The 15,691-nt window shown below is 40.7% G+C and overlaps 1 protein-coding gene across 3 annotated transcripts; it reads right to left on the bottom strand.

Annotated features, from left to right (window-relative positions):
* Positions 1-6,255: 6,255 nt before the first annotated feature.
* LOC120959205 (uncharacterized) lies at positions 6,256-15,079 on the bottom strand. 3 transcript variants are annotated; one of them, XM_049606615.1, is made up of 4 exons: positions 14,677-15,079; positions 14,133-14,592; positions 13,751-14,060; positions 6,256-13,680 (listed from the first exon to the last, which is right to left on the bottom strand). In XM_049606615.1, the coding sequence occupies exon 4, from the start codon at positions 10,845-10,847 to the stop codon at positions 8,610-8,612; it is 2,238 nt and encodes a 745-aa protein (XP_049462572.1). In that variant the 5' UTR covers positions 10,848-13,680; positions 13,751-14,060; positions 14,133-14,592; positions 14,677-15,079; the 3' UTR covers positions 6,256-8,609. The 3 variants fall into 2 exon arrangements, with proteins under 3 accessions (XP_049462572.1, XP_040238389.2, XP_049462573.1); XM_040382455.2 differs by having other exon boundaries at positions 6,256-14,060.
* Between the last annotated feature and the right edge of the window lie 612 nt (positions 15,080-15,691).

Raw genomic sequence — 15,691 nt, 5'->3', positions numbered from 1 at the left:
AGTCAAATTCATATCAACATATAAGGCAAGTAGTTATGCATTGTAAAAAGCAGCAAATGTTGGACCAAATTTATTGTCCATCGTGTAATGCTGTATAGTTATTTTAAATGTTTAAAATAATCAATTCTATCTTCGTATTATAATTTTCTTTAACATTTTAACCAAGATGTACTAGAGAACTTCTTCTCGCAAGTAAGACAAAAAGGAGGGGTGAATGATCACCCATCGCCGTTGAGCTGTCTTTACCGTATAAGAATAATGATACTTGGAAAATCCCCAACCATATTACGGAATCAAACTCATACCGGACAACGAAACAACCAAGAACCGGATGAATATTTGACGACAGTGGAACCTAACGTTGAAGAAAGTAATTTAAATGAAGAGCCGGAGGAATATATAGCTGCAACGGTGTTTTCAGGAGCCGAAATAGTACCAAACTTCCCAGACATGCAACGCATGGAAAAAGCTAATGGATTAATAAGCTCCGAAGATAGTGATATTATCAGTACGGCGAGCAGTAATCCTTTAACAATGACAGAACAAGAAGAAGATGGATTGCAATACATTATGGGTTACCTCGCAAAAAAATTTAACGAAAAGTATCCCAGCTTAAACCTAGGAATACAAACATTTAAAATTTTTAATGAGCATAGCTATTGCCAACCACCAACATTTGTGGACCATTTGTCGCTGGGTGGACTACACAAACCCAGTGAAGAGTTTATGAACATTGGAAAGAAAATGGAAAAAATATTCCAAAAATTACACAAGAATGGTAAATTTAATAAGAAAACATTAATCGTACGGAGATTAGCGGTTAATATACAGAAACAAGTCGAATTACCCTCAGAGATAGTTAAATCATTCGCAAAACAGAGAGTGATAGTTCGCATGCGATATTTGAACATGAAAGCCAGCTTTGAAGATAATGGCACAACTAGCCGCAAAAGAAAATCGCAACAGCAAGATCCAAAAGGAATAAAAAAATGAGAAGGATAATAAACTAAACGCACTATACCACCAAATTATCTGCAAATGGGGTAAAATCCGACACCTCCTTGAAGGTTAATATAGGCTCTCTTACTCAACTCCTATCCTGCGACGTCCGTTTCGTGCAGTGGTAACATGTATCATCGTATATCCAAGCTTGGGTAGACGGGCCCAGTCCCAACCCCTTGGGCGGATGATGGTACATGGCCAACCTAGGATGATGGTACATGGCAGGCATTCCAGGCAACTGGAATGTCTTAACGTCAGACCAATCTAATGACGCTAAATCTGTCGAATAGGTGTGAATAGGTGTGAAAAGAATATCCTACAAGTATCCGAAAATATATGTCCTTCTCATCTAACGAAAATAATGAGGAAAGCCCACTGAAACTAGCAGCCGAAAAACGATTTAAAATGAACCTAATGATGAGTGATGGATAACCAGAAGCCTCAACCGTGACGGAGCAACTTATCCCGGATGGCAGCCAGCTTCTTTTTGTCTTCTTTTTTTTCTTTTTTTTTCTTTTTCTTTTCTTTTCTTACTATTTCTTTTCTAGATATGGAGGAGGTGGAGGCGTGGAGGACATACTAAGGATCAAGATGGGCCATCACACAAACGCCTAAAGGAAGATAAAAGGTACGCGGAGTGTTTTAGTGCGGTCGCATTGATCGTAAGCTAATCTGTAATACAGATGGGTTACGATCAATGAATCCCACACTACCCACGACATGGACGGTTGGTATGTAAGTCGTGGGTGCCTTTTGAAGGTTTCACTCCGCGATAACAAAAAAAAAAAAGACGAGAGCAACGATGAAGCTGCTATTAACAATTAACCTTAAATTTCTCAACATATCAAAGCTGTGCGACCCATTTTTCTACATGTTAAATATTATCTAATTAATCTATATACGTTCTTTAATAATGCGTACATGTGCTTAAGCGTAGAATACATGAACTGTGATGTAGAATTTCCTTTTAAATGTTTTAAGAGATGATTAAACTGTTGATAGTGATATCGTTTCACTCACTAACTGTAGCTATTCTATTTTTGCATTAAGTCGCACGAATAATGTTTATAAAATATGTTTGGTTCAGCTTGTAAGAGTAGTGTAATTCGCTTATACAACCCATATCAGGATTGAGTAGTTCGGACCCTAAAAGACAAAATAAGTTTAGTAAAATGAATACATTCGTAAAACCAAATATCATACCGTACGTCGAAAACATCACTTCCGGAATTGTATATAACGCTAGCTCAAAAACTAAATCACGTTGGTTCTGTAATGTTTTTCTGGATCTGGATGGATGGAATCTGGAAGCGCCAAATAATAGAATCATAACAAGTGAATTTGCTTCCGCCATGTGTACAAGAATCATATGCCACCATCCGACACGGAAACCACAATCAAATGGCTACATATAATTAGGACGGGTGACCAAACTCACTGTTGGCGCGTTTATTCAATTTCATCGAATTGGGTTTGATATATACGGTCTAGTCTAGGAGGCACCTAAAATATAGTATGAGATGATGTTTATATTATTATAGACTAACATATCACAAGGAACTGAGTTTATCAAATATCATATCACATATGACCACGTATCTTTACCACTTTCCAGATGATAAAATGAGCCACGAACATTAGATTGTAATAGTACAGATATTGCGCGATGAATAATTTATGTGATCACAAATCACTGAACAATGATTTTATCTTAAATTTACGGAAAATGTTAACTTAATTTGTTTCTTGTTGTTTCGCATCATTCAGATCGTAAACATTGGAAACAAGCGTCGCACACATACAATCACAACCATTGTACATACACGCGGTAATCCAGACGTCACTTTTCTTAGCTGATTCTTCTTCAGCTTAGCTGTGAAAACGGGGTTAATATGTGACCTGGTATTTCAACAGACCTTGATCTTGATTTTATATTAATCTTGCTTGAGATATTGATTTTGCTACATGGGATGATTGTGTATGTGTATGTGTATGTCAAGGATCAATATTGGCACTTGTTTTCCAAGGCGTTGTGCATCGTGTGGAAAGAGCTGAAGAAGAGAAGAAGAGCGAATTGTTAGATTATTGTGAGAGAGAAGAGCATTTTAGTTTTAGCACCACATCATCGCTCGATCGAATCGAACTGTGTACGCCCGTCTTGGTATTCCACAATTTTTCCACCATTCCAGTTTGCGTGAAACCATCTCGGGACTTGCTTACCATCCTGTATAGAGCGGTACAAAAGCAGAGGACGAACAAAAACACATACAAAGCCAAACTGAAAATTTGTACAGGTGTGTATACGGAGTGTGAACTTGAGCGCTTTCGAAAAATTGGTTTAATATATTAAATTTCTTTCAATTTTAGGGAACATGGATACTCAGCCAAATAATAAACGCCTGCGATTTTATGGATGAATTAATCCCGAATGAGGAAGAGCAGCAAGGGCAAGCAAGTGCTAGTGAAGTAAGTGATAAATCATGTACCGCATCAAACGAAATAATGGAAATGTTGTGGAAAATTCAAGAAACACAATACTCTATCCTTAGCGAATTGAGCCAACAATAATTAGAAATTTTAGAGATCTAAGAAAGCCAAAATCTATTTCAAGAAAAGATAGCTAAACAATCGAAAAACATTTTCCAACTACAAGTTTACTACCCTAACTACCCTAAAATTCCTTTGGCTCCATATACAAATCTTTTAGAACTTTCCAGATCCATTGGTAGCAATTCATTGAAATAGGCAACTGAAAAAGACGTTCTTGATTTTTTCAAATTGAAATTGCAATACGGAAAAGATCGTTTAAATTTAAAAAAAAACACAAAAGTTACGTAGAAAAGGTTTTAAATATGAATCTAAAAGATTTAAGGATAGGACCGCTTTTTTGCTGCAATCTGCAAATAATTTTGTCGCAATTAATGAATTAACCTGGTTAATTCCTCGTGTTTTTGTTTATTCATCACCTTGTACATTATTTCATCCATCCTTCACATTCACAGAAATATAACGTTAAACGTTAGAACTGTATTGAGCCAGAACAAATGTGTTGAATTTATGTTTATCTAATAAGTTGCGAATAATATTAGCAGATATAGGCATTACAATAGAATTATTTAAATTTGTTGATCTTATATTTTGTTACCATATCATTAAAAAAACATTTATAATGTGATAACGTACGCGGGGCCGTCGAGCACCGGTTTTTTGCGGGGAGTCAGTCTTTACTGACATGAGCTGAGGTGGAACGAACTATTCGAAGCGGACTGATTTGATCGTCCAGGCGATCATGGAAACCCGGAAGGAGTTTCCCTTACTGGAAATGTTGGAGTTTAGAAGCCTTACATTGGGTAGGGGGACATAACTAAACTCTTGAAATAAGTTGGTACACGAAGGTTTTAGGAAGCGTAACGTCCTATCTTGGCAGTCCGAACGAATCTGACCTGCCACGGTCGGAATTGGTTTTATTTATACTCAATGGGTTTCGAAATATTGGTTTTGGAATGTGTTTTTGTCCTAATTAAAGGTTATTGATATGAGGTACAATTTGTTCATTGTATCGGAGTGAGGTGTCAGTCAATTTGTGCTTATGCTGCGCTTTTAGTGTTTTTACAAAGGTTCTGGAAAGTTTCAACTGTTCTAGCCAAATAACGAGTGCGTTCGTCGATCATTGCCTACACTGCGCTTTTAGCAATAAGTTGCTATACGTTCTCTGTTTGTCCACTTTGCTGCAGTAACACTTGAATTGCTTATGTTGCGCGTTTCGGTTGTTTTCGATAAATGTCTCAATGGTTTTTTCTATGGATGGTATAGTCTAGGTATGTTGCTATGGTGTGGATTGATTTGCTGATGTAATATAATGAATGTGTTGCAATAGTGTGATTTGGCTTTCCGAAGTGTGTTACAATGTGTCTATAGCTGATAGTGTGTATTATAATAAGTTCTGTATAGCAGATATGCTATACATTGAATATAAAAGAAAACTCTGGCAAAGAAAATTGATTTGAACACATTAACTTACATAAACTTATATTATATTTTTAAATATACTCCTTATATTCTACTATCATTAAACTAATCTTACGACAAATTTGAGACAGAGAATTTAATTCTGCCTCTGGATTAAGTCCGACCTAATACCGGGTCTACTTGGTTGCTTATGATCTATAGCTTAATCTACTGAACCTTCTTAACCTACTTAACCTACTTAACCTACCTAACCTACCTAATCTTTTTAACCTACTTAACCGTATTGACCTTACCAAGGCTTTTTATGTTAAGATATGTATTAATGGCGTAAAATGTACTTTAGTCCCTGATCGTATTGTCTTAATTGCTACCATTTTATATTTAATATCAGTTATTGGAATAGTTCGAAGCGTTGTTGAAATGTCGTTTTTGTATCCAATATAAGGGCCCTTTCCGTTTGAAGCTCGTAGGCTGAAATTTCAGCCTGTCAGCTATTTGCATTGTATAGCAGTTTTCGAGCAGCTATCTAAGTGAGTACAATATACAGGTGGGCTTATCCCAAGGTGTATGAATTTAGAAGGCTGATTTTTATCGCTTCTGCTTCTGAATGAAGATTTTAAGAGTGTTTTGAGTATTCGTCAATCCTTCAGAAAGCTTGTTTGAGAAAAAGTTTTTACCCGTTTTGCCAAAAAGTGATGTTCAAAATTGGTTATGAAAAAATGCTATGAGACCACTTTGACTACATACACTTTGATTCCAGATTCCACCACGTGATCTCTTTAATGCACCTTGGGATAAATGTAAACAAACCCGTGTTTTCGAGCAGGTACTCGAATCTAATTCTAGCTTTGTGGCTAGAATAATCTAGACTGAAAATTGCTGGCTAGTTTTTTGTGTGGTTTTGTATGAAGTGTTTACATGATTTCAGCCTCCAACTGTCGAACTCCATACAAAAAACTAACTAGAATCGTGAAGGTCCCCATAGTTATAGATTTTATCGGAGGTAATAGGAATAGTAAAGGCTTGAAAACGTCTTACCAAAGGATATCCATGTACAACGACTGATCCTGATTCCTCGATGGCTTTTTCGTACTTAACTGTGATATTTTTTTTGTTAAAAACCAAGAATCCTTAAAATATTTCCTTAAAAAAAATCCTTGCCTAACTTGCAAAATTGTCTCATCCTTTTTTACTTTAAGTGTAGGTGTTGCGTCCAGCAACAAAGCTCTTTCTTTCACGAATTTAAAGTTAAAACATCAGTTTTCTTAATTCACTTAATTCCATTAAACTGTATTAAAAATTCACTGAACTTTCTTCTCTTGGCGCGATGGTAGAAAGAGGTCGATTTTCGTCTTCGTGCCCGTTTTAAAACTTCACGCAAACCCGATTGCGGTCATTCCACTTAATTTGCGCAGGTTCATCCGTTGCACGCGAAGCTCCTTCGGGATGAACCATTCCTACTCTCTCTATTTCGCCCGTGTTTGTTTCGCCTGTGCTACCTGTTCCTCTCTCTCACTTCACCACAACGCATCTGTCAAACTAGAACCGCTGTTGGTAAACAACACTGGCCCCGGTGTTTGACTGCGTTAAACTCTTTCGTGCGGTTCTACGTTTATTACAGCGATTTTTACTACCGGTCGCTCTATAATCTTTTTGTTCGCAAGCTGTACGTGCACACGCCGAGTTGTTCCGTCCTTCGAACGTACGAGCTGTACGATTCTTCCCTTAGGCCAGCATCCTCTTGGTAGGGCGTCATCGACAATCAGCACGAGGTCTCCTAATTGCAATGGCGGCTGTGTCTCAAACCATTTGCTGCGACGGGTGAGCGTAGGCAGATAAGAAGCTAACCATTTTTTCCAAAATTGATCTGCGTACAGTTGTGACGTCTTCCAGTTGTTCCTGAGGGCTGCGGAAGAATCATCAAGAGATGTTAATGGTTTTATTCCAGAAGATGAACCCAAGAGAAAATGGTTTGGCGTTAACACGGCTTCTTCCTCACTATCAACCGATACATGTGTTAGTGGGCGAGAGTTGATAATGTTTTCTACTTCAATTAACCAATTGGCGAAAACGGTATCTGTCGGTGTTTTGGTAAATTGCATGCCGGAGAGGGTGCGTTTAACTGATTGGATTAATCTCTCCCATGCACCACCGAAATGTGGTGCTCCGGGGGGGTTGAATATCCACGTCGTATCGGGGAGGTACATTTCATCTATCAGCTCCTCGGTGTTTATCTGCTTCGCCGCATCTTTCAACTCACGATCAGCGCCAACGAAATTAGTCCCACGATCAGTTCTGATTTCAATCGGAGTCCCTCTATGTGCGATAAAATTGCGAATAGCGATGATGCAAGCGCTGGTGTTCAAGCTGTGAGCCACCTCTATGTGTATGGCCCGTATTGTTAGACACGTGAACAGCACACCTCAGCGCTTTTCCTGTCTCCGTCCAACAGCGACCAAAAAAGGTCCGAAGTAATCTATCCCTGTGTAGGAGAACGGTCTGGCGTACGGCGACACTCGAGCTAACGGCAACTCATTCATCACTGGAGGTTTAGGGTAAGCTTTACGAAGGCTACATCTAAAGCAATTGTTTCACACTCTGTGGCACGCGCTTCGTAGGCCAGGAATATCGAACTTTTGCTGCACTTCATTACGGTTTGATGATTTTGATGTTTATATTTCCAGTGGTACTCCGTTACAATCAGATCGGTGAGCCAGGATTTTTTGGGAAGAATAATTGGCCTCTTCATGTCATGGCTTGCGTAACGACAAGCATCGATTCTTCCTCGTACTCGTAAGATACCGTCATCGTCCATGTATGCACTACGTCTATAAAGAGAACTTTTCTTGTTAATCATTTTAGATCCCTTTGTACCTGATTTGTCATGCAGAAGCAGCTGATATTCTTCTGGAAACTCTAATCGTTGCGCTTCCTTGATGATCGATTGCTCAGCTTGTTGTAGCTCAAGATGCGAAAGGGGTCCAAAATATCGAGACATTTTTGGCAGACGAGAATTATTGATGTACCTCCACATGTAGGCGATGGCTCGATGCAGGCGTTTCCAATCAGAAAATCTGTCAAAGATAATTACTGGGGATAATTCACGATGATATGAAACCGTCTGGCGTAACTCTTCCTCAGTAGTTGAAGTTCTGAAGCTTTGCACTTGCCACTCGTTTTCCGGTTGCTGTAGGAACGCTGGTCCTTTAAACCACATTCCGGTCGTGCAGTGTCGGTTAAGGTTGGACCATTTTGTACCTTCGTCGGCTACGTTGTTTTTAGTCGGCACCCACTGCCATTTTCTAATATTTCGCCTACTCGATGAGCTACGTACACGCTATAATTTCGATGATCCGAGTTGAGCCAACACAAAACGTCTTTTGAATCGGTTCACAAGAAGCGTCTATGGATCTTTATCCGGTGTGATTGATGAATACCTGTCATCAGTCTAACTCCCAATACTGCAGCTTGCAGCTCTAATCGGGGAATCGATGTATATTTTAACGGAGCTACTCGAGTTTTTGCGCCGATCAACACAACTTCCCGTTGATCTTCGGATTCGAATCGGAAGTACGCCACGGCTGCGAAACCGTCTCTCCCGGCGTCTACAAAAATATGAAGCTGTGTCGTGCAGTTCTCTAAGCTGATGGACGTGCGGTAACATCGCGGAATCTTGATAGATTGCAGATGGGGGAAGTTAACCACTCCTTCCATTTGTCTTGCAGAGAATTGGGTATTTGATCGTCCCACCCAATTCCAGAACGCCAAACTTCTTGCAATAATACTTTGAGGAACAGTAAAAAGCCTGCTATCAAGCCTAACGGATCGTAGATTGTCATAAGCGTGCTCAGTACTTGCCGTTTGGTTGGTATCACGATCCCTTGTAGAACATCTACATCCTTTAACGGCACTTTGAATTGGAACGTATCTTCGTTTGCGTTGCACCACATTCCCAAGACCTTCTGGGTACAAGCTGTTGGATCGAGGTTCATATCCTTCTCCCGGCTGTTGCTACTACCAACGCCATCTAATACTTGGCCATAATTCGACATCCAATTGTGAAGCTTGAATCCTCCTTGTGAGTGAATAAATTTCACATCTTGTGCTAGCTTCGTGGCCTCGGTCACACTCTCTATACTGGCAAGCATATCGTCGACGTAGTGATGACGCTTAATACATTCGACGGCTAGAGGATAGCGGGCCGCGAAACGGTCCGCGTTTACATTCTTTACAAATTGGGCGGAAGTTGGTGAACAGGCTGACCCAAAGGTCATCCTCAGCATCACATATTCATCGGGCTCAACTTGCGACCGGTCCGTTCGCCATAGGAATCTTTGGCTAATCAGATCCTCTTCTTTAATCATGACCTGATGGTACATTTCTTGAATGTCAGCGGCAATAGCAACACGATATTCTCTAAACCGACTTAGTACAGTCGGCAGTGGTGAAAGAAGGTCTGGCCCAGTCAATAACATGGAATTAAGCGAAATTCCATTCACTGTTGCAGCTGCATCCCATACTACTCTAACCTTATTTGGTTTATTGGGGTTAAATACAGGAAAGATTGGTAGATACCACTTTCTAGGATGCTTAAATTTATGCTCTTCATTTGATAATTTTCTAATATATCCCTTTTCAACATGGTCTTTCAGCACTCGGTCCATCATTTCTCGAAGGTGCTCATCTTTTGCCATGCGGCGTTCTAAACATTCCAAGCGTTTGAGAGCCATTGCTCGATTGTTTGGCAGTTTTACGTCATCATAGCGCCACAACAATCCAGTGACATACCTCTCACCTTGTAGTGAGGTGTGTTTACGCAGCAATACACTCGCCCGTTCCTCATCATTTGAAAGAGTGTTTATGCCACCTTTACATGTGGGTTCTTCGAGCGCAAAACTACCTTTTAGAGCCTGATCAATTTTGGTTTCTATTTCTGCACAATCACAAATATGTGCTCGATGAAATGCCAAAATGTTGCTGTTGTTAGACGTTGACGACGAATCGCAACCCGAAACTACCCATCCTAGCCTCGTCTTTGTTGCGACGGGTTCATTTGTTTTTCCTTCTATCGTCTTTAATGGAACAGTGAGATGATAGTTATTCATTCCTATGAGAATGCGTGGAGGTACAGAAGCATATGGTGCTAATGGAATGGATGCTAAATGCTGATATTTTGTTCGTAAACGATCCATTTTAACGCGTTGCGAGGGCAACCCAAGACTTTTCACCGTTCGTACATTAGAGGCTTCAAAGGTCTGAGCACCACTGGATATTCCTACTATATTTACGCTCACCTGTTTTGAATCTCGTTCAGTGCAATGTTGTCCTCCAGTCCATTTCAAACAAAGAGGTCGGTTTGTCCCTTCAAGTTCCAGCTCGTCAACTAGCGAATGTTCGATTAGCGATACTGACGCTCCTTCGTCGAGAAAAGCAACTGTTCTGATCGTCTTTCCTACAGCCTGCAGCTCAACTGGCACGTATCGCAATAGTATGTTCTCGTCGGTGGCTGTAGAGTGAGAGAAATTTGCTTCGTGTCTTCCCTTACCTGCCGAATTGTGTAGCGACGGGTGGTGTTTTACAGTACATCCGTCTTTGCCGCATACTCTCGTCTCTTTACAGGGCGCACGATGTTTTTTCAAACAACATTTACACAAGTAGTTCCGCTTAATGATGTCCCAGCGATCTGCTACGCTTTTCTGCCAGTATCCGTCACATTCGTATAAGCGAGCGCAGCCGTTATCGCATGCACAAACGGCTTCTGTGGAGTTCTGCGAGGAGGGATTAGTAGTATGCATGTGCAAATACTTACTGCATCGTGGTTCGATAAGATTTGCAGGGCTCGTTACCGCTTGGGCTGCATGCTTAATGGTTTGCATCCACTTTCAGAATGCAGCCAGGTTGACCTTTGACAACGTAAGACTGTGTATGCCCCACATCAGCTTAATCATCGGAGGGAGACGACCAACGAGCTCATCCAACACGAGTCCATCATAACGCTCCTCGACCCCGTTGTTTCTCACAGCAGCACACATTTCGTCCACGGATACGGCGAACTGCACAAGCGTCTCCAACTTTTCTGCTCTCGGGGGTACCTGTCGTCGAATCTGGCTCAACAACGTTTTCACAACTACTTCTGGACGTCCGAACGATGATTTGAGCTCTTGCATGACTTCTTTGAGGTTAGCTGCTTTCCTGAGTCTCCCCTGGACTGTTTTAAACGCTTCTCCTTTTAATGCTTGTTGCAGCCTTATAATATTTTCTCCGTCAGAGAAACCGCATAGTTCCGTCGTCTCATAAAATGCGTTTTCGAACACGGACCACTCCTCTGGGTTACCGGCGAACGTCGGTAGCTGGGCGTTGACGGAATGTCTAGCTAGTATCTGACTCTGATTAATGTTCAAGGTTGTATCACTCGAACATGACGCCGTAGATCCGAGATTGTCCCGGCGTGATCCTTGCGGATTTTGTTCTTGATTCATCCGTTGAACAAAGGTGTTTAGCACGGATTCGAGCCGTTGTATCACGTCAGGCTCTTGCCTGCGTGGCTCGCGTGCTTCTTCCAAGAAACGTTGGAAGGTTCTGCTAAGATTGTCCAAGGGAGAATCAGCAGTTTGAGTGGGTCTTGCTTTTGATGGATCATTCGGAGGATTCGATACGGGCGTGATCACTTCCGTCGATCTTGCTCTGGTGGATGGTTCCAGATTCACTATGTTCGTATCCACTGCTACCGGGGCTGGTTGGGTCGCTACTACGGGCGTCGCACGATGAAGGGTAGATGAAGCGGGGGGCGGTGTTTCAGGAGTGCACAGATGGCATGTCCAATCCCTACTGTACACGGTTTCATCTTCGTTCACGCACGCAAGATGAAACATTCCTTCGCATCGATCGCACTCCACTGCATTTTCCGTACTTGCACCATTGCACACACCACACTGCTTATCCTCCATTTTCCAAGCCGTGAGGTTTCCTTCTTGCTTCACTTCACTGATATTGCGGTTTCGCTAAGGCGCTGCGGGTTCGCGTCTTACCAGGACTCGTGAAACGTAAGTAGTGAATTTTTAAATTGTTGCGTCCAACAACAAAGCTCTTTCTTTCGCGAATTTAAAGTTGAAACATCAGTTTTCTTAATTCACTTAATTTCATTAAACTGTATTAAAAATTAACTGAACTTTCTTCTCTTGGCGCGATGGTAGAAAGAGGTCGATTTTCGTCTTCGTGCCCGTTTTAAAACTTCACGCAAACCCGATTGCGGTCATTCCACTTAATTTGCGCAGGTTCATCCGTTGCACGCGAAGCTCCTTCGGGATGAACCATTCCTACTCTCTCTATTTCGCCCGTGTTTGTTTCGCCTGTGCTACCTGTCCCTCTCTCTCACTTCACCACAACGCATCTGTCAAACTAGAACCGCTGTTGGTAAACAACAGTAGGATACGTCATACTTTCCTGGTTTCTTTGGCTGCGCCTACATGTACGGTCCAAAACAGCCGAAGTCATACAAAATCATGAAAAAGTCTGCGCCTTCACGTTCCGGCTACTCCGTCGGCTAAACCCGACCTTTACCGAGCCATCCCGAATAGATGGGTTCGTTAAACATGTTTGCGTATCAGGTAGCAGCATTTGTACTGCTTACCTGCCGTATGCCGCTGTGATACCGAGCGAGACGCATAAACAACGCGTCTAGAGGACATGTGTAGCCGTGAGGAATGTTTTCTGTGTCTCTTTTGCCTTGTCCTTGCCTTTAGATCCTGACGGGTGAAGCATGCATACCTTTCGGGTACGTTCGTGGTATAAGCCCTGTTCCTCTCATGTTAATGGTGAAGATACAATCGTATGCAATCGGCTCTGCATTCGGGCGTGGGCAGGCCCGTGGACGCCGTTTGTACGCACTCTTTGAGCTGCAGTGTCTATGTCTCGCAACAATATAATTTTTCCTATCGCTTGATGCAAACTTCGGTAGCCAGATTTTACGTGAATATGTTTGATTATTTGTTACATATTTTCACAGGAATGTGTCGACAAAGTAATCAGAGGGCCTAAATTGTTAACCTCTTCGTATACATGAAGCAAGAGATAAACATTACTCACTAGATGTATGCGATCGTACACAACACTATAATCCTCAACAAATTTCCTCAACAATGTACCGGCATACTCCCACTGGTCCTTAAATGCCCATGATGATAATATAGTTATAGCGCAATATAATAATTTAAAATGTTCGTATGCTATTCTACCTATTCTATCTTGCAAAACAACTATACCTGCGTAATGTAAAAAACTACCGAATTCTGTACCTTTCCAAAAGTGAAGATAATTAAGAGACTTAAACTTGCTATGAATTTCTATGGGCAACAGTCTACTTATAAGCTCTTCTGATATTTCATCTATGTCTTCCTTGCACCATTTTTTAAAAGGGGAAAGAGCTCCTTCGACCCAGCCTAGCAGAAGCTTGAAAACAATACCCAATTGTATGAAATGTAATAAATCGCTCGTAGCTATACCTTTTATCATGTCGAACTTTTTTAGATCTGTAAGAGGAGTTTTAGCTCTTCAATAGCCTGTAGAACTGGGTTTTTCTTCTCTAAATTCCTTATCTGTTCTTCGTGGAGCTATTGTATCCTCGAAAATAACTTTTTTTTGCTGTTTTTAGGGAGGTACCACAGCATTTACATTTCAAACACCCATGTACTCCGTTGTAGTAGCAAACTTCTGCAATAAAATTGTACAACGAAATTCATACACATTATTAAAATTAAAATAAAAGAGCGATTCCAATTACTCAAGTTTAATTAATGCGCGTGCAGGCGAGTCAGCAATTATGACTATAACCGAAACAGTTATTTTTGCCGTTTAGGTTCATTTTGTGATCATGTAGCCTATTTAGTTCCCCCACCAAAGGTCTCAGGAAAGGCTCAACATCGTTTGGTTTAGAAGTGCCGCAAAATATTCCAACCACCATAACAGGAACATTCGGCATATTGTGCAACTGCATCAGTATAGGCCACATCTGTATTGCGCTGCGGTTATATATTGGTATTCCGTCCACTGAAAGATTCAGCTCAAACACATCCTCTAGTACGTCCACATCACTGAATAAAAATGAAAGAAAATACTAACGTTAGAAAGGTATTACACGATTGCTTAAACAATAAATAGTTTACCGGAAATAATGCTGAAAACAACATTCAACGCCTTGGTACCACATTTCACCTCCACCTGGAACCTTAGTTATCTGCTGGCTGACGTTCACCAGAGCTTTCAGTAATGTCCTAAGATCCTGAGGAAGAGATGAAAAAGCAGAAAGAGAAGACGCTTTTCGCAGTATTGCAAGTAAACTATTGCTTCCGCTACGAGCAACTTTATTGCGAATCAACCAAGTTCGCAAAGAGTCTCGTAGCTTCGCGCTTTCTGGATCAGTTTCCAGGCTCGCCTCCTCCAAAAACTCTGCCTCCAAAAACTCTCCCTCCAAATACTCTTCCTCTAAATACTCTTTGCCATCAGTATCTTCGGTGTGGATGAATCCTTTATCGCTAGCACGTTCGTCATCATTATTGTTTTCGTCCAAATACTCCTCTTCCATTGATGCCACAGGACCTTCACAGGGTTCATTCATTGCAACATCTACAATTATACAAGAAGAAGAGATGTTAGTTGATTTTTTAATTGATTTCAATCAAGTAAAACCATAATAAGTCAAGCAAATACCCTGGGCAGATTGCTGAGCTGCTGGCTGGCTGCTGGGTCTGGCAGGATCATTTTGCAATGCCCACTCTTTTTCAAACTGCTCTTCCAGTTTCGAGGCTTTTTTTTATAAAGCTCTCCACTTCGCTTTAACTTTTTCGGGAACATTTTCGACGACTAAATCTTCGGTCTGAAATGGCAAATAAATAAAAAACAACACTTCTACGGATCTTTTAATGTTCAAAGCAGTTTGGTTTTGTTGAACGAATTTTCGATGTGCAAAAATTTTTTTTTGCTTTGGTGTAACGTAAATTCGTTCGGCAATTTTTATAACTTTATCACTCCTAAAACTTTAAAACGTTATAGAAAATTTCGAGATAAACGTAAATTGATTCGCAGAGCGACACATGCAGTCTCGTGAACAACAAGTGTTTTGGCACTTTAGGCGGCGCTCTAGCAGCAATCGAACACGACATAAGACACGAACAAACCCATATAATCATTTGGAGGTGCACTGTCAGACACAAACAAACAAACAAGACAAACCTCGAGTCGAACATGTCAGTTGATTCTGTCTGTGATGTTCGATACCCACCTGTGCTGTGAGTACCTTGGCTGTCAAACGCTTCACAGCTACAGTAGATAGAATTCAATGCGGGACATTTTCAAGTTTTTTTACGTAGTTTGTCTCTTTTTCTTCTTAAAATTGCGTACAAAATATTTAGAATAGCTATCATTAATATTTGCAATGCTTCACAATCAATTATAACATCAAATATACAGGTTTGAAACGTATAAAACTATTACGTGTACACAATGCATGTATATGCACTGTATGTGTTTTGGCATGGACGTTTGTTTACATTTTTCAATAATAAATTTGAATGATTTTTATGTTATTTTTGATATGAATAACTAGTATATTACTTGTTGAATCTTCCCCCTGCAGATGGATGTTCATTTAAACTATGAAAATGCTTCATTTTCGAGTTGATAAGATAGGCGTATTGCAGTGCATCATGACAGGTCTATAAGACAT

The sequence above is a fragment of the Anopheles coluzzii genome, chromosome X (assembly GCF_943734685.1).
Source record: "Anopheles coluzzii chromosome X, AcolN3, whole genome shotgun sequence".
Classification (NCBI taxonomy): Eukaryota; Metazoa; Arthropoda; class Insecta; order Diptera; family Culicidae; genus Anopheles; species Anopheles coluzzii.
The sequence above is the reverse complement of the archived record's forward strand: the minus strand, read 5'-3'. Positions and strand labels throughout refer to the sequence as shown.